Here is a 24,689-nt window from a genome sequence, read left to right as displayed (position 1 = left end):
CATTTGTCTTTATGCAAATTTCAACCTTATGCTGTATCCTCCAATAAAGTGTTGTGTAATAAATTATGGTGAACGTGGTGTTTGGTAGAGTAAATACAATTTAACTAAGCTGAGTTTATTTCATAATTTAAAAAAATGACATATAATTTCCATGATTGTTTTACTTATTAATACATAAATATATATTACATAAATATTTTCGATCTAATTCATGATATTTGGGACAACAATGCACCAAAAGTTGCATATACTTTCATGTTGTGACAAGGATGGCAGTTTCCAGATAAATAAAGGGAAGTGAATAAAGAGAGGCTGCAGTGGGTTATACTGATACAAACACTTCAAGCAGAGCTGAAGAAGATCGATGTTGATCATTCTGGTACATCTACTACTGCATTCAAAATGACAGCTGGACATTACTGATGTCAGGCATGTGAGGAGCAAGAAGAGGGGGTGATAATGACATTTTGGCACAGTTTCTTATTTTACTGAATAGTGCATTATCCTTGTGTAACAGTAATAGTGAAGTGTAAATATAAATAGTTTTTAGTTTACTGCCAACACTGGCAGCTGGATAATGGCAAGTTGTTGTGGGTTCATCCATTATATTTATTGGTGTTCATACAAAAAAAAAGCAAAGAAATAATCAACTACTATTCAATTAATCAATTATTATTATTATTATTATTGTATTACAACATTTTGTTATAATATTTCCATATTTCATCAGATGGTCTCACAATACCCATCAAAAACCTATACAAGCATGATGTTAGAATGGAAAATGAGGAAATGATAAAATACTGCAATATTTAAATGTGATTCAACAAAGTTTGTTATCCATGATGAGGAGTACACACCTGTGTAGATTTTAATGCCCTTCCACCCCCAAGGGGCCAGTACCGGCCCCTGGAAGAGCAAAAAAAATGCACATTTCAAATGGCTGTAACTCAAAGTCCGGTTAGCGTATCAAAGAGAAAATCAACAGGACAACTGCTTATGCTATGATTACTAAATAATGTTGGGCACAGTTTTCAGACATACATGGAAAGCTGGCATAAAGGTTTTTTAATAGTGATTACAGTAAAATATTAAATTTCAGCCTGTCCCTCATATATGTAATAAATGTTTGCACAATAAACATATTTAGATATCGAGTTGTCCATTAAAGATCTTATTATTTTAACATTTATCATTTCTTTACTAAACGTTTTAAACTACATTACCCATATGTCTCTGTCATTCTATCAATGAACGGGAAACATGGCGCTGTAGTTCATTGAGAAGCTAGGGTTAGGGTTGGGATCTCGGTAAAGGAGTAATTTCTCACAACATGTAAACACTTTATAGTTAACTTAATGTATGAGTAACGTAATATTCACACTAAAACAAACTTTGTAAGATAAAGCGCTGTTTTATATGGGTTGAAAGGTAGTCCAATCACAGCGAGTTCTGCGATAGAGTCACAGCCAATCACAACACAGCTGAACAGATGCGTCACGCTTACTTGTCCATTTATGGTAAATGACGACAGATCTCCTTCGGTTCCGGCTGACGAGAAAGATTCCTTAAATATATAATTAATCTAATTAAATATAATAAAAATCACATTTTACAACGAAAGACTCCTTTGTGTTTTAAACTGATGCATAAATATATTTGAAAGAGATATAATTGCATCTACTAAAGTGCTTCTAACATTTACAGTAGATATGTAGTATATTAAAGGTATACATTTAATCACTTATTTACACCATTCTTCACCATTTGAACTCTTGGAATTAAAATAAATATAAATAAAAGCATAATGAATGTACTCGATTTTGTAATCATATTCCAATATTTAGTGTCAAAGACAAATGTAGTCCCCAAACTACTGCACAACAGTATAAAAATCAGTTAATTGTGAGAAAAAAATATATCCAGTTACAGAGGCAATCTATTATAGTGAAATATAACTACACAAATCGATATGATGAAGTATTATTTTTACAAACCAAGAGATGAGATAAAATTCCATGTGAAAATATGTTTCTTTAAAGAATAGGGGGAAAAAAATAACATTTTACATTCTCAACTTTAATACAATACAATATTGTGTTTATTGTTCACTTTTACTGTAACTAAATGAAAGGCAAATTCAAATAGTTAATGCATTTTATAAATGTTAAATATTTTCAGCAATAAAATGCTTCTATAAAATACATTCATGGGTATGTTACATTTACATTATCCAGGTACTGATATAATGATACCATAGATGTAGTTAAGGTGGACATTTACTATAGTGACACAGTAATAAAAGGTTTAATGACACAAAATGCAAGACATTTTCAAGTCCATCTAAATGAAGAGGTAACAAACTCACAGAATAATGTCCAGAATGTCAATGTGCCATTTCTGTAATACTCTATATCAGCACCAAACAGAATTAAATAAATATTGATTGTTCTCAGAGGGTTTTCCTGAACACTCTCACTAACTTCAATTGTTCGGACAAACACCTGCTATACACACATGCAGAAATACATATTTGACTATAGTCGCAGCATTACTAGAACTTTTACCAAAACTCCGGATGAGCACTGGTGCTTCTTTGATAAAGGCAAGAATATGGAAAAAGATAAATTACTATTTTCAATATTGGTTCTGCACGTTTCAAGGAGATCATAAGGAGGAGTCCACGTGAAGACTTTTAAAAACTGTGACAGAGTGAAGGGTGCACCTCCCCGGACACACCCTAAGCATGACCAAACAACAACACCCAAAGACAGATATGAAGTGGACACCACCAGGAGAATGCAGGGGAAGACATGGAAACGAAGGCCTGAAGAATGTCGGTGTCCCATGGGAAGATGTGGAGAATGTGGTCACAGATTGGATACGTTGGAGGACACTTGTTACCCAATGTGCCCAGCACAGCACTTGATGATGATGTTGTGAGTTCATACATAACCGTAGGATTTCCTTCTGTAAAGAGTGTTGCACAATTAAATGTTAAATGCATTTATGTAATAAGTTCACTGATGTGTGGGCATTTCCATGATTAAAAGTATAGCAAGCTATATTCATATTTTAAAAAATAAAAAATAAAAATAAATAAATAACATGTTTCACATGCAAGCAGGACATTATCAGCAGTGTAAATGATCATGACAAAATAATTGAATATCTGATGTCATGTGACAAGTCAAATGATAATTTCCACTCTTGCAAACAGAGGTAGTTATGAGGTGCGGAGAGACATCATGTATCATTGGAACATTTTGGGCCCAATCTGTAATCATTTTAAAGAATTCAATGGAATTAATATAAACTTTTATGTGTGGGACATCCAACTGTCCAAGAAGGGGCACAACTGATTTACAAATAAGGTGATAAATATGTACAGGATTTGACTTTAATTTTAATTTACTGTGAGACTATTTAACAAATGCTTGATAAAATGTTTGATAAAGGGTTAAAAGCAACACATACATACCATTGCAATTATTTGCCTTTGCAGCTTTCTGTCTCCTTCATCCATTTCCGAAAGGCCCTTTTTGTCTTTTCAGCTAAAACAAGAGAAAAGAAAATATCATTATTTATAATATATAGGTTTATATATAAATATATATAGGAAAGAAGTTCTTACTGACCTTACAGTTTTTGGATTTAACATTATTAGGCATTAAAAGCATGATAAGTGTTGTGGTTACTCTGTATTTACAACAAAAATCACATTAAAACTACCAATACTGTGGTAAAAAGCATGGTAAGTGTTGTTTTTTACCGTGCTTCTACAACAAATACCATTTTGAAACTACACTTGTACTACTTTGAACCTGATATGAATATGTTATATATATTGTGCAATATATTGCACGTCACGTGACAGTGTTTAATCACCCTAGTTTAGTATTTAATATAGAAAACAATGAAAAGCAAAACCTTAGCGGAGGTGACAGATATAATGCAGTGACTGAACATGAGGGAGCTAACGTTAATCTGATTAATATCTGCAAACAGAAAAGACATTATATCAAACATTAGAACAGCGCATTTACGACTACTTACCAACATCCAGCACACGCGAACTGATGCCAAATATCGCGATGTGTTCTGAAGGAGACTTCTTCAGCGTGAGAACGGTCAGGAGTGAGAACGGGTTGACATTCACTGAGTGAATATTATGAAAATAGAATATATATTTCTCGCTAAAAATGTAATCAAACCTTATTTTTATGCAGAAACTAACTCAAAATATTGTTCATAGCAACCAAAACGTAGCAGTTTCACATTATTCTGGCGAGATCAGATAAATCTTTGCAACAACGCGCAAGCGAGTGATTATGTACATTCACTGAATGAATATTATGAAAATAAATAATATATATTTTTTGCTTAAAATGTAATCAAACCTTATTTTGATGCAGAAAATAAAATATTGTTCATAGCAACCAAAACGTAGCAGTTTAACATTATTCTGGCGAGATCAGAAAAATCTTTGCAACAACGTTAAACTCACCGCTGAAAACGCTAAACCTTTGCGGGGACTTTGATATCAGATTGCGAGCGGTTTTAAACATCAAAAACCAGTTGGAGGGCCAGATAAAAATTATCTGGGTGCCGCCATTTGACTCCCCCTGGCATAAATAATATTTTGTAGCCCGATCAGAAAAAAGGGAGTAAATAATTAAAACAAAATGAACAGCATTAGCTGCTACGTGTGAAAAGAAACCTGCTTTGGATGTATTATGCTCAGGACAAACGTAATAGCACTGCAATAAATTGGCTTTATTAGGTTAAGGACCAACGTAATAGCACTGCTTATATTAGGTTAAGGACCAACGTAATAGCACTGCTTATATGTTGGCATGTAACGTAATTGCGATTTGCAAAATAGTTTCCTCAGAACGTATTTCATGTGATACAGGGTTGAATCGCAAGTGTCTTAACTGTGAGTAAAAATGCAATTAAGAAAAATAACATTTAAAGGGTCATTTTGATAACATTTTTGCTTGAACATGTTAAACATATATAATAATTTCTGTAATACATTTTAATTTTGCTATTTATAAATCATTAAAATATATGTTTAAATTATATGTTAAAACTTTTGTGTTGGAAAGAGCAAATGTAAATTATATTATTGAATATGAATGATTATTTTACTCCAAATATGGGTATGGAAAATGTAAACTTAAATACAGAAATGCATTGCCATTTTGCATATTACATTTCAAATTGAAAATTGCTACCCATATGCTTCCATACTACAGTGGTTCCACCTTAATGTTATGAAGCAACAAGAATACTTTTTGTGCGCAAAAACAAAACTAAATAACTACTTTATTCAACAAATTTTCCTCTTCCCTGTCAGTCTGTTATGCAGTTTGTACAGTGAACGCAGTGCAGAGCTGCTGTGTTTATGTCCGAATGCCAGCTCAGTATTGGTCGAGGCTGTTCATGATAGCACCATGCATGCGTGTGATGCTGACACAGGAGCCAGCAAATACAGAGTCGGCATTCTGACGTAGAAACTGGAAGCACTGTACTGCGTTCACTGCACAATCTGCATAACAGACTGATATGTGAAGTTCATAATTACTTTTCTGTTTATCATCCTCGTTTGTAAAAATTAATATTATTTGTGTCATGCGATGATGTCACTGTCTGTTTAGCCACTTTCTGTAAGTCCTTCCTGGTTCTGCATGGAAACAATGATTATATATATATTATTCATGATTTTGTTAAAAAGATGATGTTTGATAAGTTGTTAAAAAATGGTTTGTTTACTATTGTGTACAACCTAACAGCGATGTTAATAGCCATTGTAGCTGCTAGTACAGTGAGAACAGCAGTGTATGTTTATGTAACAGTAATTTATAATGGGATGTTAGTCAAGACATGGACACTGAATATTTTTGTATTGTTTTATTACAGTATTCAACACAACATGTTAATGAGGAAGTGTGACAGTAAATGATCAACCTTACTACGACTATGTCTTAACTGGCTACGGTTTAACTTGGTGTTTAGTCAGAGTTAGACTTGTTCACTGCACGAGAACACAGAACTCTTAGCATATAGATGACTTTAAAGCTAACAGACTAAAAGCAACAAAACTTTCATTTTAATTTCTTGGGGTCCTGAACATTTAATTTTTCAAGTTTTGTGTAAGAAAGAAGAAAAACAAGTTTGTGTCTGCTTGAAAATGAGACAATTTGTCTGATGTCACAGGTGTTCCTCTCGGCAAGTTGTTAAAGGCCCACTGAAGTGCCTTGAAATGTGCAGCATTATTCAATGTATTGACATAACTTCCACTGAAACAGGAAGACAGAGTGGGACATATCGAGCAGGCCCTCCCCTTTTTAAAAACAGCCAAACGTATTTAGTTTATATCATTGCTCGGCCAGAGCAGTTGAGCTCGATAAAGCAGCAGTTTCCTCCTGATCTCCTCCAAATAGCTTTAAAATACAGCATTCTGTCCAGAAATCAAATGGGACCGTTATGTTTTGTGGTCTGTGTAGTATATTGAGTTAAATACATAAACCCAGGACTAAGCACTGTTGGCCACTCGGGGTTAGACATTTGGTTGGCCAGTGAATTGTCCAAAGAGACACCTGTGTTAACAGAGTTCGTGATTCAGTGATTGCACAGTAAAAACTAAAAGAAGAACTGCCCATCGTTGTCCTGACTTTTATTTGTGTTATTCGAACAAACACAACAGTTGGCGACGAGGATTTTACGGATCGTTTGGAAGCGTTTTCTCCTAGTTTTTTTTTACTGATGGGCGTTTTTTTTTCCGGGGGGAAAAGCGAAAAAGAGAGAGGAACCCAGACTCACGAAGACTGAGGGGTAGATTCAGCGCGAAATAGTAAGTGAAAGCAGAAAGATGGCAGGATATATTGGAAAGATTGATGCATTTGACAATGCTACGGACGATTGGACTTTGTACTGTGAACGAATCGAGCAGTATTTCAAAGCTAATGACATTGATAATGACAAGAGGGTGTCAGTGTTGTTGAGTGCGATAGGAGGGAAAGCTTATGCACTACTAAGAAGCCTCACTGCTCCCACAAAGCCTGCCGATCTTAGTTTTGACAACATTGTGAAAGTAATGCAAGAGCATCTAGCGCCAAAACCGCTGCTCATTGCAGAACGATTCAGATTTCATAAACGGAATCAGAACGACGGAGAGTCAATCGCGGTTTATGTCGCCGAATTAAAGAAGTTGTCAGAACACTGTCAGTTTGGGGATGGACTGAATGACGCGCTGAGAGATCGTCTAGTCTGTGGCATTTCACAAGAGAGTATACAGAAGAGATTGCTCTCTGAGGCAGATCTAACATTCAAACGTGCGGTTGAAATTGCTGTCGCCATGGAAACGGCTGCCAGAGACGCAGTCGAGCTGCGATCAGGAGTAAAAGTGTCTGTAAATAAGCTGGCCACTGCAGGTAAACCTAAGACAGTGCAGAAAGTTGAACTGTGCTACCGTTGTGATCGGGGTGGACACAAAGCAAATCAGTGCAGGTTCAAAACTGAAATATGCAGAAAGTGCAATAAAATGGGTCACATACAAAGAGCATGTTGATCTGATGTACAATACAGTGATAAGGAGAGACGGTACAAGACTCAGAAAAAGAAAAGTAGGAATGTGCATGTTGTCGCTGAAAACTCAGATGAAGAAAGTGATAAAGGGTTGGCGAATTTAGAAATCTACAGCCTGAAAAGTGACTTGAAACAAGCAATCTGGCTTACACCTCAATTGAATGGACAGCCAGTTAGAATGGAATTGGACACAGGTTCCGCCGTTTCAGTGATGTCACAGGTGCGAGTTTGAAAAACATTTCAAGATGGAAGTTAAAGCCATCGCCTGTCAAACTGAAAACATATACTGGTGAGCCCATAATTCCCCTAGGAGTGATGCCTGTGACTGTAAAGTACAATAATCAACAGAGAGAGTTGGATCTGTACATAGTACGAACAGAAGGACCAGCACTTTGGGGACGTGACTGGTTGAGAAAGTTGCAGTTGGACTGGAAATCCATAAAAAGTCTGCAAATCACAGTCCCTGCGTCACCTAGCACGCAAAAGAAACTGGAAAAAGTGCTGGATGGGGCTTCAGCAGTGTTTCAATTGGGAATAGGAACTCTGAAAAATATCAAGGGGAATATAACCTAGAACGCTGTTCCAAAGTTTTACAAAGCAAGGCCTGTTCCCTATGCTATTCGCCAGAAATTGGAAACTGAACTGGATCGGTTGGAAGCTGAAGGAATACTTTCAAAAGTTGACTGGAGTCCCTGGGCCACTCCTGTTGTTCCTGTCGCGAAGAAAGACGGAACTGTAAGATTGTGCGGGGATTTTAAAGTCTCAGTCAACCCTGTATTGCAGGCAGAACAATATCCACTACCGAGAATAGAGGATATTTTTGCTACACTCTCAGGAGGTCAGCTTTTTAGCAAAATAGACTTGGCGGAAGCATATTTACAAATGGAAATGGAGGAGGACTCAAAAGTGTTCTTGACTATTAATACTCACAAGGGCTTGTACCGCTATAATAGGCTTGTTTTCGGTGTCGCCTCAGCACCGGCCTTATGGCAAAAGGCTATGGATCAGGTACTTCAGGGTTGCCCTGGTACCCAATGCTACCTCGATGACATCATTGTCACAGGTGATAGTGACAGTAGTCACTTGGAGAACTTAGCACGAGTCTTGAAGAGATTGGAAGAGTATGGACTGCGTGCAAGACGTGATAAGTGTGAGTTTTTCAAGGAAACAATCACATATTGTGGGCACAAAATCGATGCAAATGGTCTGCACAAGTGTCATGACAAGCTAAAAGCTGTTGCAGAAGCTCCACAACCGAAAGATGTCTCGCAATTAAGGTCATTTCTTGGATTTATCAATTACTACAACAGATTTTTGCCAAATCTAGCCACTGTTCTCCATCCTTTAAATGCCTTGTTGCAAGCAGGAAAGAAATGGATGTGGTCAAAGCAATGCATGCAAGCTTTTCAGGAAGCAAAGAAACTGGTGATGTCAGATACAGTTCTGACTCATTTTGACCCTCACAAACCATTAAGGTTAGCCTGTGATGCCTCACCATACGGAATCGGAGCGGTGTTGTCACATGTGATGGCTGATGGAACGGAGCGCCCCATAGCTTTTGCGTCACGCTCCCTTACTGCTGCAGAGAAGAACTACGCACAGATCGACAGGGAAGCTTTGAGCCTGGTATGGGGTGTGAAACGATTCAATCAGTATCTGTATGGAAACAAGTTCACCTTGGTTACAGACCATCAGCCGCTGGTTTCCATCTTCAGTCCTCAGAAAGGAGTTCCACTGACAGCAGCAGCACGGATGCAAAGGTGGGCATTGTTTCTGGGAGGACATAGATACCAGATTGAATTCAAAAGAACGCACAAACATGCTAACGCTGACGGGCTATCACGCCTACCATTGGATGGGTGTGATTCAAAGACAGAAAATGTAAGCACACCTTTGGATGTTTTTACAATTGCTCAGCTTGAGAGTTCTCCTGTTACAGACGAAATGATTCGGAGAGAAACCAGGAGAGATCCTGCATTGTCCCAGGTATATTCAGCTATACTGTCTGGCTGGAATGCAGAGCAGAAGCTTCGATTCACACAGTTCTATCAGCGCCGTGATGAACTCACTCTAGATGGTGGTTGCATCATGTGGGGTTTAAGGGTTGTTGTACCACCTAAGTTGCGAACTCAAGTCTTGGAGGAGCTCCACGTTGGACATCTTGGAGTGGTAAAGATGAAGTCACTTGCAAGAAGTTTTGTATGGTGGCCCAGGTATAGATCAGCAGATCGAGCAGCTCGCCATGCACTGCTCAGGATGTCAATATGTGCAAAAGATGCCAAGACCTGCCCCGCTACATCCTTGGGAATGGCCTGCATTACCGTGGCAAAGGATCCATGTTGATTTTGCGGGTCCTTTCATGGGCACTACATTTCTGGTTGTTGTTGATGCATGTTCAAAGTGGCCAGAAGTGTTCAGCATGACCTCCACAACTGCCACCCAAACTGTGATGGTTCTGAGAGAACTTTTCGCAAGGACTGGTGTACCAGAACAGCTGGTGAGTGACAATGGTCCTCAGTTTATATCTGAGGAGTTCCAGATCTTCCTAAGGAACAATGGTATCAAGCATGTGACCTCAGCGCCCTACCACCCAGCTACTAATGGCTTAGCTGAGAGATTTGTGCAAAGCTTGAAGAATTCACTGCGAGCCATGACACATGAGAAGCTCACACTAAGCCAGAAGCTTCACAATTTCTTGTTTGCATATCGAAATGCAACTCATGTCACCACAAATCGAACACCTGCCATGTTGTTCCTTGGTAGACCCTTACGTTCAAGGCTAGACTTGCTGAAACCCAATTTGAGGAGAACCGTACATGACAGACAGATAAAACAATCACAAGGGGGAGGAGAAAGAAGAGAGTTAGAAGTTGGTGAGAGTGTGCTAGCTAGGAACTACAGAGGAGATCACAAATGGACACCTGCAAAGGTCAAGGAACGAACAGGACCACTCTCATATACAGTTGAGATTGCACCAGATACCATCTGGAGACGGCACATTGATCAGTTGAGAAGATCAAATGTTTCTCTGGATAGTGGTTCTGTCAGTGTTCCATTCAGCTCTACTGATACTGTTACCAGTGAAAGTGATGCAACAACACCTCAAGATGGCACTGTATCTTCCAGTGAAGCACCACAAACACCAATTCCGACCTGTGAAGAGAAACGTTACCCTACCCGTATACGGAAGCCACCAACCCATCTTGATTTATAGAAGAGACAGAGAGAAAAAAAAAAAAAAGGAAAAAACTTTGAATGGGACATTATAGTCATAAGTAGCATAAGTTTATTTCTTTTGTATGTGGAATGTTCTGTTACAGGTGAAAATGTTTTTTTTTTTAGATTTTCTTATCTAAGGGGGGAGGAAGTGTAGTATATTGAGTTAAATACATAAACCCAGGACTAAGCACTGTTGGCCACTCGGGGTTAGACATTTGGTTGGCCAGTGAATTGTCCAAAGAGACACCTGTGTTAACAGAGTTCGTGATTCAGTGATTGCACAGTAAAAACTAAAAGAAGAACTGCCCATCGTTGTCCTGACTTTTATTTGTGTTATTCGAACAAACACAACAGTCTGTGTCGACTTGTGCATATGATCTGCTCTGTGCTGTTGTGTCTCTGGACCAGATCTGGACCACACTAACCTGAAACCAGACTTTATTCGCCCCAATGGAAAGCTTATTTACACTACTAAAAGCCAAAAAACATACCTTTTGATTTCACAGGGACTTTAGATCTGACACAGAGATAGTTCAGAATCATAAACCCTAAATCCAGCATGGAGGGGTTCGGTGAATGTGGTGTTGAATGTGTGTAAGTGTTTGAGTGTGTGTGTGTCAGAGACGCTGTAGTAGGACAGAGTGCCGGCCGACACGTCCACATACACTCCAACTCTATTAGACAGGGGTGTAGGGGCTGGTATATTACTGCTTACATTATTGTGCCAGACAGTGAATCCATTAACAGTGCAGAAGAGATTCCAGGATTTGTATCCAAACCAACAGTCACCCCCTCCTTTCCTGCTGATTCCTTTATATGTCACTGCTACATGACAAGAGCCAGTCCGTTCAACCTCCCAGTAACAGCGTCCGGTCAGAGTCTCTCGACACATAACCTGTTCATAGTTCTCAAATCTCTCTGGATGATCAGGATACGACTGATGCTCTTTCACATATGTAATCTTTCTGTTCTCATCAGACAGAATGAGTTGAGTGTGTGCTGTGTTTGGATCCAGTGTGAGATTACAGGCATCTGAACACAAGAAGAGAGATGAGAAGTACATGAAGGACAGATGTAGAGCCATGTGTGTGTGTGTGTGTGTGTGTGTGTATTTGTGTGTGAGAGAGAGTGTGTAAAAGGGAGAAAAGACCTACATTTTCTCAGTCCTGTTTTGATTCTTAAAGGATCTCCACTCTCCAAACTATAAAGAGACACATATAAACCACAAATGATAAATATGTGATTATTAAAAGTGAGCAAGAAGCAGTTTAAAATAAATTAATAAATATTTCTCAAAAAGGCACTCATAAAGAGAAAACACAATAGCCAAATACAGGATTTCAGTAAGAAACAGTCTATTAAGCTCTAATTGCTATATATCGGTTAAAAAAAAAACAACACCATCCATAACACAGTGAGGATAAATTCAAAGGCGGGTAGCATTTGCTTTTGACATGACCAACCCGAGTTTGAATCACATGTCAATTCAGAGTAGTGCTTATTTTAAGTAAAAAATAGGAAAATATGTGAAAATATTTACAGTTGTTTGGCCCAAACTCAAGGCAAGATGTGCAATTTGTTTCTGCCCATAGACTGGGAAAGAGAAAATAACAACTGTAAAAGCTTGACTCGCTGTGAGTTGGATGAACTGTCTCTACAGCTCTTTTCACTAGCAAATTTATCACTACGAAATGGAGGACATGCACCATTTTGCTCCATACCAAAATGTATGCCCTTGAAACGTGGGGGTCTGCAAGCAAATTGAAGCAAGTAATCTAGTTTGATTGTGTTCAGAACCTAACTTGACACTTCAGGGATGGCTTCCCAAGCCATTTTGGAGGATGGTCTGGCTGTTGTGAGACTTAGCCCTCTCTTACTTCCTGATGGATCAGGATGGATTTTGAGACTCAGGATCCAAAATTATCTTAGGGCAGGGACCCTGGCGCTTAGGAAAGGGGTAGTGCTTGGCAGTGTCGAGGCTCAGGCTCTGACAGGCTGAGCGGTCGAAGGCATGGGCTGAGTGGACTCCCAAGTCGTCATGCTTCTCTGGTGACTTGAAGCAGCTGCGGAGCTGGAGCACTTAGGCAGGAAGTGGTGCATTACATGTGATGACTTCTGTGCTGCAGTGAAGCACTCTGTGAATCTATCCACTGTGGGGCTGAATCATGCAAAGAGCACGACCAATCTTCTGTGTCGAAAGCCGCTAGTGACATGCTGTCATCGGGGAGATCCTCTTCAGATCCCTCAAACGAGACCAGGCCAAATGGGGGAATGGAGGAGAATGAAGCACGTGGGAGCTGCGCCAGCGTGACTTCACTAGTACCTGACTTCTCACTCCTCTGGCTCCGCTGTTTCTTCCTCTGAGGTTCCTGGGAGTGCACAATTTTCAATTTCTGAAAAGAAAGCGATCCACAAGTAGAAAGAGGCGAGACTCATGTTCTCTCAGTAAGAACAGCTCGCCAGCACGGCTTCTCACTTACTGTGTTCTTCAGAAGCGTGCAGGGGTGCCCTGCACAAGCCACACTTGTTGCTCGACATATGCAACAACGTCACAAAAATTTGCACAGAACTTTGCTCTTTATTAATAGTTGCCGGATAGCCGCAGATGAGACACTGGATTAGCTTTCTTGCAGAGTTCTGTGTTAATAAGCTTGCTTGCAGAGCGTCACTTAATCAGCTTGCTGGCAGAGCGTCAGCTTGCTTGCAGTGTGTCGCTGAATCAGCTTTCTCCACTGTGAGACTCGTTCAATGGTGAGAAGGCTTCTTCTGTCCTGTCTCAAACTCAAGTGAGAAGATCTTCACGCTGAAGAAGGAGCTTTTCCCTTAATGTCTTAGGACGCAATAAAGTGAACCGTATCAACAGCGAACAAAACTAAGCATTTGTCAGTAGAACATAATGTTCCGATTTCACTTTTCTTCGCTTTTTTAAGGCATGGTTTTAACTAATTAGATTTTACACAGTGTATATTGTGAGATTATTAATGATCTTGGCTAAAACCCCCTTACTGTCCCACATACTTGAGTTTGTGCAGTTTATAATTTGGATCCTTCAGTTTGTCGTTGAGCAGCTGGACTCCTGATTGTCCTGGGTGATTGTAGCTCAGATCCAGCTCTCTCAGGTGTGAGGGGTTTGAACTCAGAGCTGAAGACACATAACCACAGCCTTCCTCTGTCACCATACAGCCTGACAACCTGCAGACACATAAAGAAATGTCTGATAAATCAATAAATGTGCCTTAAAATATACAAAGAACATCTGATTTCTCTCAGCTACTACAACGTTTAATAATTTTCCATGCTTTAGAGAGTTGTTCACTTAGGTTGTTAACAGCTATGGCAACAGTGTAATTATAGCGAAGGTTAGGGTAACTATACTGGGTTTACCCAATATTAAAAATGTTATTTTAACTTTCCATGTTAAAGAGAAAGTATCAGTAATACTTCATTTTTCAATACTTTACATGTAGTTACTATTACTTGTCATTAATGTTGCTCCTGAGACTCTTCTCCATAACCCATAATACTAATATAATAATAACTATATTTAATATAGTGCCTTTAAAGCAGCTTCTCAAGGCACTTTACATAATAAAACAAACAAATGAACATACAACACACAGAAAAAAACTAGAATATAAACATCAGGACAGTCAAGATAAAGCTACCCTAAAAAAAATAGTTTTTAAATAAGATTAAAAAATACTTCTGTGCATTTCTGATATGAGGAGGGAGTGCATTCCAAAGCCTAAGAGTATAGGATGAGGAAGCCCTGTTCCCTACAGAACACAACTGTGTCTGTGGAACTGCCAATAGACCAGCTTATGAGGAGCGTAAATGACGCTTGGGTGTATATAAGACTTTAAAATTGGTATAATATGCTTATTTCTTCTGACTCGAGTCAGGATCCTAGTACGTTTTGCACACATTGCAATTTGTTAAGTTTAGTTTTAGGAATTCCAGCAAGAAGTGCATTGCAGTAGTCAATGTGGGAAAAAAACAAAGGTAATAGTAAGCCTTTCAGTCACAGAGAGGGATCACATAGAGCGGAGTCTAGCAATACTTCTGATATGAAAAAAAAAAAGTTCTTAACAGTGTATTCCACATAAGAGTGAAAAGACAAACTTGAATCAAATATAACTCCTGAATGTTTTATTAAGTTTGTGACTCCAAAACAGAGCCATCTATGTTCCCTATTCCCTGGCCTATGTAATCACAGTGTTTCCTACACTCTGTGCAAAGTCTTGTTTTGCCTCGGAGGACATTTATAACCATTTATTACCTCTGCTAATTATTCCAGTTTTGTGTTTTCCACTATTTATTCGTGTACGAATCTCAGCTGCCTGAAATGTTGACCTAGATCTGTTTTGCCCACCTTCTGTGTTCCGGCTGGATCCCTAAAATCATTATCGGAACTAAATATTCTAAACTAAAATTACAAAGTACTGATCAACCAAGATATCAAATCAAATTAAAATCATACACACCCCAGTATCTCAAGTCGACAGTTTGGACTCTTCAGTCCATCTGAGAGGAGCTTCACTCCTGAATCCTGTAGGTCATTGTTACTCAGGTCCAGCTCTCTCAGGACAGAGTTTGAGGATTTTAGAGCTGATGACACAATTTCACAATCCTGAGCAGTGAGATTACAGCCAGCAAGTCTGATAGAGAGCAGAACAAGAGAATAAGCAATATATACTCTAAATGTATTACTTAGCACAAGAAAAACTGTAATTTCATTTAGAAAAAAAACCCTCAGTGTAATATGATTAAACACTCACAGGGCTTTTGTGCAGTTGATCACAACTGGTATCAGTCTTTTTCTACCCTCATCTGATGTGTTGTATTTCTTGAGGTCCAGCTCATCCAGCTCCTCCTCTGACATCTGAAGCATGTAGGCGATTGTTGAGCATTGAGCAGGAGAGAGTTTCTTCTCTGAGTGTTTGTCTGATTTCACAAACTCCTGAATCTCTCTGGACAGAGTCTGATCTTTGACTTCCAGCAGACATAGGAACAGATTGATGGATCTTTCAGTGGTGAGTCCATGCCCATCTTTGATCTTCTCTTTAATGTACTGTGTGGTTTCTCTGATGCTCTCTGAGCTGTTCACTGTGTGAGGCAGTAGATCCTGTAAAAGTCTCTGATTGGACTCCAGTGAGACTCCCAGCAGGAACCGCAGGAACAAATCCAGTTGTCCATTCTCACTGTTGAGGGATTTATCTACTGCATTCCTGTGCAGATTATGCATCACATCACAAAACTGCAATGTGTCAATATTTTTGATTACATAATGGTAAAACACATAGAAAGCAGCAAGAAACTCCTGAACACTCAGATGAATGAAGCTGTAGACTTTCCTCTGATGAATCACAGAATCCTCTTTGAATATCTCAGTGCAAATCCCAGAATACACTGAGGCATCAGTGACGTCTATGCCGCTCTCTCTCAGGTCCTCCTCATAGAACATCACATTGCCCTTCATCAGCTGTTTGAAAGCCACTTCAGCAAGTTTCACAATCACTTCCCTGTTGGACTGCAGGAGTTTCTCTGGATTTCTCTCTTCATACTTCTGATTCCTCATGTTGATCTGAATCAGCAGGAAGTGGATGTACATTTCAGTAAGAGTTTGAGGGATTTCTGCACTCAGATCTTCTTTCAGGAGCTTTTGAAGCACAGTGGATGAGATCCAGCAGAAGACGGGTATGTGGCACATGATGTGGAGGCTTCTTGCTCTTCTGATGTGTGAGATGATTCTGCTGGCTTGATGCTCATCACTGATTCTCTTCCTGAAATATTCCTCCTTCTGAGGCTCATTGAATCCCTGAATCTCTGTCAGACGGTTGATGTATTTGGAGGGGATCTGATTGGCTGCTGCTGGTCTGGAGGTGATCCAGATGAGAGCATTGGGAAGCAGCTCTCCTTTCATGAGGTTTGACATCAACACACCCACTGATGAAACCTCAGTCATATCAGAAACTTTCTGAGCATCTGAAAACATCAGTCTGATTTTGCTTTCATCCAGTCCATCAAAGATGAACACAACTTTACACACCTCATAAATCTTGAAGTCCAGATCTTGAAATTCAGGATGAAAGTCCAGCAGAAGTCTGTGAAGACTGTACTGATAATCTCGGATTAAGTTTAGCTCTCGAAATGGAAGCACAAACATGAAATCTACATCCCGATTGGCTTTTCCCTCAGCCCAGTCCATAACGAACTTCTGCACAGAGATGGTTTTTCCAATTCCAGCAATGCCTTTAGTAAGAACAGTCTTGATTTGGTCTTTCTCTTCACATCCTGGTTCAGGTGAGGCTTTAAAGATGTCATTGCTGTAAATTGGAGTGTCTTGTAAGTGTGGTTTTCTGGCTGTTTTCTCCATCTGTAAAACCTCATGTTCTTCATTCACCCCTTTTTTCTCTCCCTCTATAATGTAGAGCTGTGTGTAGACCCTGTTCAGGAGGGTTGGATTCTCTTGGAGTTTGTTTCCCTGAAATAATCTCCCATATTTGTTCTTCATGCTGGTTTTGTGCTTATCTTTGACTTTCTGTAGATCTCCAGGCTCCAGTGTGTTTGTCTGCAGGACTGCTTCAATGTTGTCCTGTCTGATGTTAGTCTGATAGTGGGGTGTAGAGGATGGCACAGATCCGATCAGCTCAAGTACCCCTCCCTTGCTGAAACTAAAACAAACAAACAAACAAACAAACAAAAAACAATGAGTGTTGGATACCTTCAGAAATATATATTAGTTACCAGATAGGGTTTTACAATTGCAGAGCATTAGTTGCATGTTTTGGACTATTTTTTGTGTTATTTAATTTAGTCTTAAGTCATTATTCATTTTAGATGCATTATGGTAAAATTGCAAATAACTTTACTAACAGAGGGTCAGAGATCACTGGTTTATCACTGAATACAGGGGGTGGCTTCATGGATGTGTTACTCTTCAGAGACACACCACTGGGTTCTGGAGACTCTGATCTATGTTTTCTCCTCCAGCTGATACTGACAAAAAAAAAAAAAAAATAGAATTAGAGCTCTAGCTATATTGTATAGCTTCAGTGCACCACAGATTCATAGATCCAAAGCAATATGCGAAGAAGGAACAGAAAATACAGTTAATCCAATGGAGACAGTAACATGAAAATTCCTGCAATACACAGTTACAAAATTGTACAGAGTACATGCTAAAAAATAAATGGTGAAAGTAGAAAACAATTTATTATAAATATACATACATTACAGAGAGAGAGAAAGAGAGAGATAGATAATGGTTTAACATGATTTCAAGTTCTCATAGAGAAGTATTTAGACACTTCTTGAAAAGTACAAGGGTTGTGTAGGAAGGTTGGGACAATCATTTCACCAGTGAGTAAAAGTTCAGAAAAGTAATTATCTGCTTCTCTGTGATGGTTGCATGAGACAAAGCTCACTCGCTGCACGGATTCTGCAATATACTGTGGCCAAGAGAGCTCAAAGTGCTGCAACTGAAGAAAATGCATGCAAATAGAAAAAAAAAATGCCAGCAGAAAATGCGCTGCAAAAGTTCACAACATAACCAAACACAGAAACAAGCAGCTAAAGTTCACAATACAACCAAATACAAAAACACGATGCAAATAGGCCTGCTTACAATGCACATACAATCAGGATGTTAAGATAAACAAAAAAACTCATCTTTCAGGTGCACACCACTGAAGAGTAAACATTGAACATAAACAGTCACAGCCAGGTTCGTCACTTGTTGGTGTCCCCTTAAAATATTTTCGTTGTGGTCTGTGCCAGTCCCGGCGCCAGGACAAACGATTTGGGGGGCTTGCTTAAAAAATTATTATTATTAATATTTTTTTTAATAATTTAGGCCTTCTTGATTTTATGTCTCAAATCCCAGTCAGTTATTCACTGCAGAAAGTGAAACTAAAAACTCAGAGATGAGAGCTCTACTTCAACATTCTTAACGGTATTTTACCTTAATTTATTTTCTTAATATTTCTCTTGTGGCCCATACATAGTGGAAAAAAAAAAAAAAGAGAAAAGATAAGTTATTTCGTGTTAAACAAGTTGTTTTTTTAAATGAGGAGTTAACTAATCTAACATCTTTGCAGCGCATCGGTTATGCAGTGATGCTCTATAAATTATTGCGGGGCAAACGGAAATATTAATTTAATTCTAAAAGTAGCCCAATAATCATCATCATTCAGATCATCGAAGAGAGGGGCTTGAGATCGCTGGGCCTGGTATGTGCTATTTGCAGCGCGTTTCTGTATTTGGTTGTGGTGTGAACGTTTGCAGCATGTTTTTGTATTTGGTTGTGAACTTTTGCAGCAGCGTTTCTGTATTTGGGTGTGTTGTGAACTTTTACAGCATATGTATTCCCTTACGAAAAAGAAGTATACTTTAAGTTCATTTTATCAAGTATACTTAAGTAAAGTTCAAGTATATTTTTAAGTATACTTTATGTAGAAAGTATACTAGTATCAATGTACTAGTAGTAAACTTGTATGTGTACTATTTTAATATCGCTTGGGACTAAATTGGCCCAAATGAAGTATACATTTAAGTGTACTATAAGTGTAACAGTAATAAACTTTAAGTACATAACTAGTTCACATTTACGTTTCTTATTTGTACTGCATCTTTACTACTGTTACAGCAGTGTGTTGCAGCAGGGATGAGGCAGAATCGGACTACTATTAACTCGGGTATTTATTTAGCCAAAGGATCAGAACAGCACACATATATCAAACGATAGTAAAACAACAACAAGAACGGACAAGGAGTGCAAGGAGTGAGTCCAATATAAAGGGACTGCAAACGATGAAGACCAGGTGCAGGGAATCCAGGGAGAGCGGGAGAGATGATGAGGAAAGTGAGTTCAGGTGTGGAACAGGGAGGCTCATGGGAAATGGAGTCCGGGACAGGCGTGACTATAACAACTACAAGTGAACTTATAAGTATACTAGTTACTTATAAGTTAATACTAGTAGTACATTTTTAGTATATGAAAGTACACTTTGAAATATACTCTCAGTACAGGTTTAGTGCAAGTATACTTGTAAGTTTTCTTTAAGTGAACATGACATTACACTTATAATTTTCTTTTTATATATTATTTTTGCACTTTAAGTATACTACTATGTTCCTGTTTAGATATTATTTTATATATTTGAAATATCTTTAACTGTATTTTAACTCTTTCCATTTTAAAAACATTTTATTCTAGCTTCATGAATCCCTTTTTTATCAACATTTAAAAGTGGGTAAGTTTCATTTTTTTTTTTTTTTTTTTTTTTTTTTTTTTTTAAAGTAAACATTTTAAACAAAAAGCTGAGAAAGTTGCATTTTTGTCAAAGGCTATGTCTGGATGCGATTCAGGGACGTGTTTCCCGAAGCGGACTAAGGTCGCAAGTTTGGTCGTTACCAATAGAGTTCAATGGGAGTTACGACCATGGTTTACCAACGATGCTTTCGGGAAACGCACCCCAGAATGATGATCAAACACAGGTGGAGTAGATCAAGTCCATAAACACCCCTAAAGCTTCATAGTCCTCATTCAGTAACGTTAGGCAGTTTGGATTTATATGCTGTTTAATGTTTGATGATCGCTTTATTTTACATTTGTGTGAGTTTTCTATTGCTTGTTTCAGCTTCTTCTCCTGCATTATGATCTGGAGATTTTGTACTCTTTCAGAAGATGCGTAACAGCGCCCCCTACCATGTAGCCTGAAAATACAGTCAATGGTGGGGAAAGAATGAAGTAGATTTTAAAGGGATAATGAACTGAGAAATCAAATTTTCCTTGAGATTTTGACATATAAGAGGTCATCATACTTTAAGAATATCCTGTAAGTTTTAGAGCTGAAAACTTCATTGTTAGCCCAATAAAAGGTTTTATTGACACCAGACCCAGAAAACGACAGGATTTACAAAGTGGGGATCTATGATGTCAAAGGGCAGCAAGCTCTGTCTCTGCAGAAGATCAACGCCTACTTCATCACTGCCTGTTTAGCCCTGCCCACGGATTCGTACTTGACATGCAATAGAATAGGTAGCCTAAGTAACATAGTGGTGCTAAACCAGATTGAGCTACCAAGCAAAAAACATGATATGTAATGATTCAGGCTGTGTCAGTAAATCAAACCAGTGACTAAACATCAACTTGCGTTGTTTCTCTTAGTAGGATGAAAATAATCTGTTATTGAATGGAGATTAAATTATATAAGGAAACTGATCAAAGAAAGCTCCTTTTGCAATCGTTGGAGCAGCACGCACTGAAGCTGTCAATCAAACAGCACGAGTTTATCAGCGACTGACGCGCAAAACTCCCATTTTATTCAACGAATCTCTTAGTTATATCGTGTTTGCACTGTTAGTGAAGATGAAAGCATTTGTTAGTGTGCAGAAATTGAGTTGCAATGACTTTTATGTGCTTAACAACATGTCTGTGATCGGCTACAACGTTCATCTCTGCAACCTTTCATGCCACGATCTAAATATAATGCCATAGATCTAAATGTAATGCAACTCTTTTCGTGATTAGTTAACCTTGAGAGCTGTAATAGTAGAAACGTGCTAAGAAGTATACTGAAGTATACTGATAGCACACTTGAATAAACTTCTTTTTCATAAGGGTTGTCAAACTGATGAAGATGTTTTCTTTATTTCCTGGCTTTTTTTCTATTTGCATGTGTTTTCTACAGTTGCAGCGCATTGAGCTCTTGGCCACCGTATTAATGCACTGTATGTCACTCTAGATCAAAAAGCATTTGTCAAAGCTAAAATGGCCAGTGTCTTACCTGGGATCAGAGGTCATTGTTCCAGCACTGGATCCAGAGGGTAGATTCCTCATTGGATTTTCAACTTTCTTTAATACATTGTGCAGGGCACCTTCCATTCATAATAGAGTATTCTGGCAATCATAACTATAATTGTTTTCACTTAAAAAAAAAAAAAAAAAAGTGCTTCAAAAAACTTGTATTTCTGCCCAGTCAGACACTGTCACATGAGAACATCATCATCTGCAGAGAGGAACAGTCACTCAATCGCACCAAAAGACACGTGAAAGACATCATAAAGATTGGAACTTGCGTCATTACATCTATTTTATGCTGGGCTTCTTTTTATTTTTTTGCTTTTAGTATTTATATTCATTTTCAATATTCATTTTTCATTTATGTATCCAGCTTGCTGTCTTATTTATTTATTTATTTATTTATTTTTTAAATTTAAAACCTCATGTAGAGGCTATAAGGTATTACAGGAACAGGTAGATAGAGGGATTAAAAATATATATTTATTTATTGAAATTTTATTATTAAATTGTATTCATTAAGGTTCTGTACAGAAATTTAACCCTCTACGGCACACATGTTGATGGCACATGAAAAAAAAAAATTCCACATCATTTTTTTGGTTCATTTGGGAACATTTTATTGATAAAAAAAAAAAAAAAAATTCCCCCAACCATAAAATATTTTTTTGTTGATTCAACGTTGTGCGATAATGGTATAGAGTCATAGAGAAAATTATCATCAAAATCAAATTTTAAAAAAAAAAAATTCAAGAAATCATTAAGTAAAAAGGGAAAACACTTGAAAGACATTGAAATATTGAATTTGATACATGCATATGTCTGTATCATGTAGTGTGCTATGCCATATAATGTACTTTATGTGATAAGATTTCACTCTGTGCGAAACTTCAAAAAGTGGTGTATGTTACAATTTTTGCACATCACTTTGGGTGTTCCTGCACACACAGGAACCCTGCATCTTCCCTTCTTATAATACATTTTTTGACAATGTGAGGTATTGTCTAAAACCTCCTCGAAAATTACCCTTTATCACACAACGTTGCCCTGAGGCAATTAAAAGAAAAACTGAATTTCTGAGCATGTAAAATAATAAAAACAAAAATCATAAATCCTGACAAAAGGCTTCTCTACACCTTCATACATGCACACATATTTTTTATGTACAGTTCATGTCGTTTTAAATAGGATTACTAAAGCAAATAATATTGCCTTCTTCTCACACCATGTGCTCCTGTGACCATGTGTCAGAACAGGACGTCCCACCTCTTAATGGTGCTTGATATTGAATCCAACACCTTACTGAACTGTTCTTTGGTACTTTCTAGAACTTTCTAATTGGTTGTTATCATTTAAAGAAAAATTTACTAAACATAGGGCTTAAGAAAACTTTCTGTTGCCTGAGGGCAACGCTGTGCTGTAGAGGGTTAAAAACATGGTTCATTTTAAAACCTTAAAAAGAAAAAAAAAAGAAAAAAGAAAAAAAGGGGGTGGGAGGTGTCTGTTATTGTTACAAGCTGAAGAACTCTAATCTGGAACTATTAAGAAATATGTTAAATTATATTATATTATACTATATTATATTATATTATATTATATTATATTATATTATATTATTTAGCCTATTAGAGCTAAAGGTCAGCACAATACAAGTTAAACTCAATTCAACAAAACTGCAGTTCAGTTAATATTTTATTGCAAACATCAGTTTTAATTATCAGTTTTTGTTTTTTACTCATTAAGGAAGTGATAAAAGTTTTCAACTTTTAATGTTTGCTAGAGCCAGCCACGTGTAAATACAGGAACTGGAAAGTTTGAATAAACGTAGCCTACAGTTTGTAATAAATGTACATGTATTTTAAGAATATAAATTACATCAGTACTTTTGATAGATTAATACAGTGTAATCTGGATGCAGTATTTATCACTGTGTTGAATTTACCACACTTGAGCTACAGTTTAAAACGACAATTAACGTTGTAAAGGCGCATCATGACAAGCGATTGTTTCAAATCTGCTAGTTTGTGCAACCGAATCAGCAAACACTGGTTCATTTCAAATGTATTCATACATACATACCAAAATATTACTTTTAATGTGATCATCATACAATAACACTCACTGTGTACCAAATATTTTCGAACTTTCCTTATTTTGTTTATGTCTCATGATCTAGAAATATTATAAAACAACGTCTTTCAGTTTGTTTTTAATGCTAGCTATTAAATAAAACAAAGATAGCAGGATAAACTAAATAGCAGTTCATTTTAATATCAGTACATGATTACTTGAAGAATAAGTTCTGGACGTACCGCAAAATACAGCTGTTAAAACACCCAGAGTTAACAGAAAGTCTCGGAATGGCGTCCTTTTCCTCCTCTTTTACTTTCGTTTCTGCCTGGTAAGTGTCTTGTTTTCTTGTCTCTCTAGTGGCGTAGAGCGTCATCACAGGTTAAAAACACAAATGAAGACATTATAAACAGTATGGACAATTTTAAGGAACAAAATTAAAGAATATGATTCAGAATAAGTTTTAGCAAAACAGGATTTTGCGGAAAATAGTGTTAAATAAAACATGAAGTAAGCTAGCATTTCTTTACAACAACATGCAAACTTGAATGCATCATTACTGCAGATCTCATTTAAAGCTGCAGTAACTTTTGGCGCTCTATAACGGTTAATAAACAAAACTGTATATCCAGGTATATGATGAAGCTATACATCCATATCCAGGTATATCCAGCTGCAGAACCGCAGCACCAGCAGTTTCAGAACCGCAGCCACAGTACCGGAAGTGATGGGCGGGGCTTAAACAGTCATAGTTGAGTGAGCCATACCCATAATTTTCTTTTGTTAAATACAAGCTGTTTTCATAAGGATTTTGATCGGATTTATGTCTACAATATTTAACAACAATACTTTTGAATAATATACATAAAATATCATGTAGTCCTACAATGAGCAATTTTCGAAGATAGTCTATTGATCATGCCTAATGTCAATAAATGGATACAAACACAGTAGTTTATACTTCAAGGATAGGCCTATAAGCAACAACTATACCCCGTCTTTA

At 37.7% G+C, this 24,689-nt stretch overlaps 1 protein-coding gene, 1 long non-coding RNA gene and 1 pseudogene across 3 annotated transcripts; 1 reads left to right on the top strand and 2 right to left on the bottom strand.

Moving 5' to 3' along the window:
- Positions 1 to 2,143: 2,143 nt before the first annotated feature.
- Positions 2,144 to 4,291, bottom strand: LOC125271574. The gene is made up of 3 exons (XR_007185660.1): positions 4,057 to 4,291; positions 3,482 to 3,554; positions 2,144 to 2,970 (listed from the first exon to the last, which is right to left on the bottom strand). It is a non-coding gene; the product is annotated as an uncharacterized LOC125271574 (long non-coding RNA).
- Positions 4,292 to 5,901: 1,610 nt separating this feature from the next.
- LOC125271565 (NACHT, LRR and PYD domains-containing protein 12-like) lies at positions 5,902 to 24,099 on the bottom strand. 2 transcript variants are annotated; one of them, XM_048195642.1, is made up of 8 exons: positions 21,603 to 21,756; positions 17,689 to 17,811; positions 15,591 to 17,486; positions 15,297 to 15,470; positions 13,831 to 14,004; positions 11,967 to 12,013; positions 11,166 to 11,844; positions 5,902 to 6,502 (listed from the first exon to the last, which is right to left on the bottom strand). In XM_048195642.1, the coding sequence occupies exons 1-7, from the start codon at positions 21,698 to 21,700 to the stop codon at positions 11,324 to 11,326; spliced, it is 3,033 nt and encodes a 1,010-aa protein (XP_048051599.1). In that variant the 5' UTR covers positions 21,701 to 21,756; the 3' UTR covers positions 5,902 to 6,502; positions 11,166 to 11,323. The 2 variants fall into 2 exon arrangements, with proteins under 2 accessions (XP_048051599.1, XP_048051598.1); XM_048195641.1 differs by lacking the exons at positions 5,902 to 6,502; positions 11,166 to 11,844; positions 11,967 to 12,013; positions 21,603 to 21,756 and adding exons at positions 13,292 to 13,642; positions 23,929 to 24,099.
- On the top strand, positions 6,878 to 10,807 carry LOC125271513 (annotated as a pseudogene).
- Positions 24,100 to 24,689: the final 590 nt, after the last annotated feature.

The sequence above is a fragment of the Megalobrama amblycephala genome, linkage group LG7, assembly GCF_018812025.1.
Source record: "Megalobrama amblycephala isolate DHTTF-2021 linkage group LG7, ASM1881202v1, whole genome shotgun sequence".
Taxonomy (NCBI): Eukaryota; Metazoa; Chordata; class Actinopteri; order Cypriniformes; family Xenocyprididae; genus Megalobrama; species Megalobrama amblycephala.
Note: the sequence above shows the minus strand (reverse complement) of the source record. Positions and strands in the feature narration are given on the sequence as shown.

Coding starts and splice junctions, on each gene's coding strand:
- LOC125271565 (XM_048195642.1), bottom strand. CDS start 21,700: ATGGAAGGTGCCCTGCACAATGTATTAAAGAAAGTTGAAAATCCAATG. Junction 15,471..15,590: donor ATCAACTGCACAAAAGCCCT/GTGAGTGTTTAA, acceptor GCTCTCTATCAG/ACTTGCTGGCTGTAATCTCA. Junction 11,845..11,966: donor CAAAACAGGACTGAGAAAAT/GTAGGTCTTTTC, acceptor TCTTGTGTTCAG/ATGCCTGTAATCTCACACTG.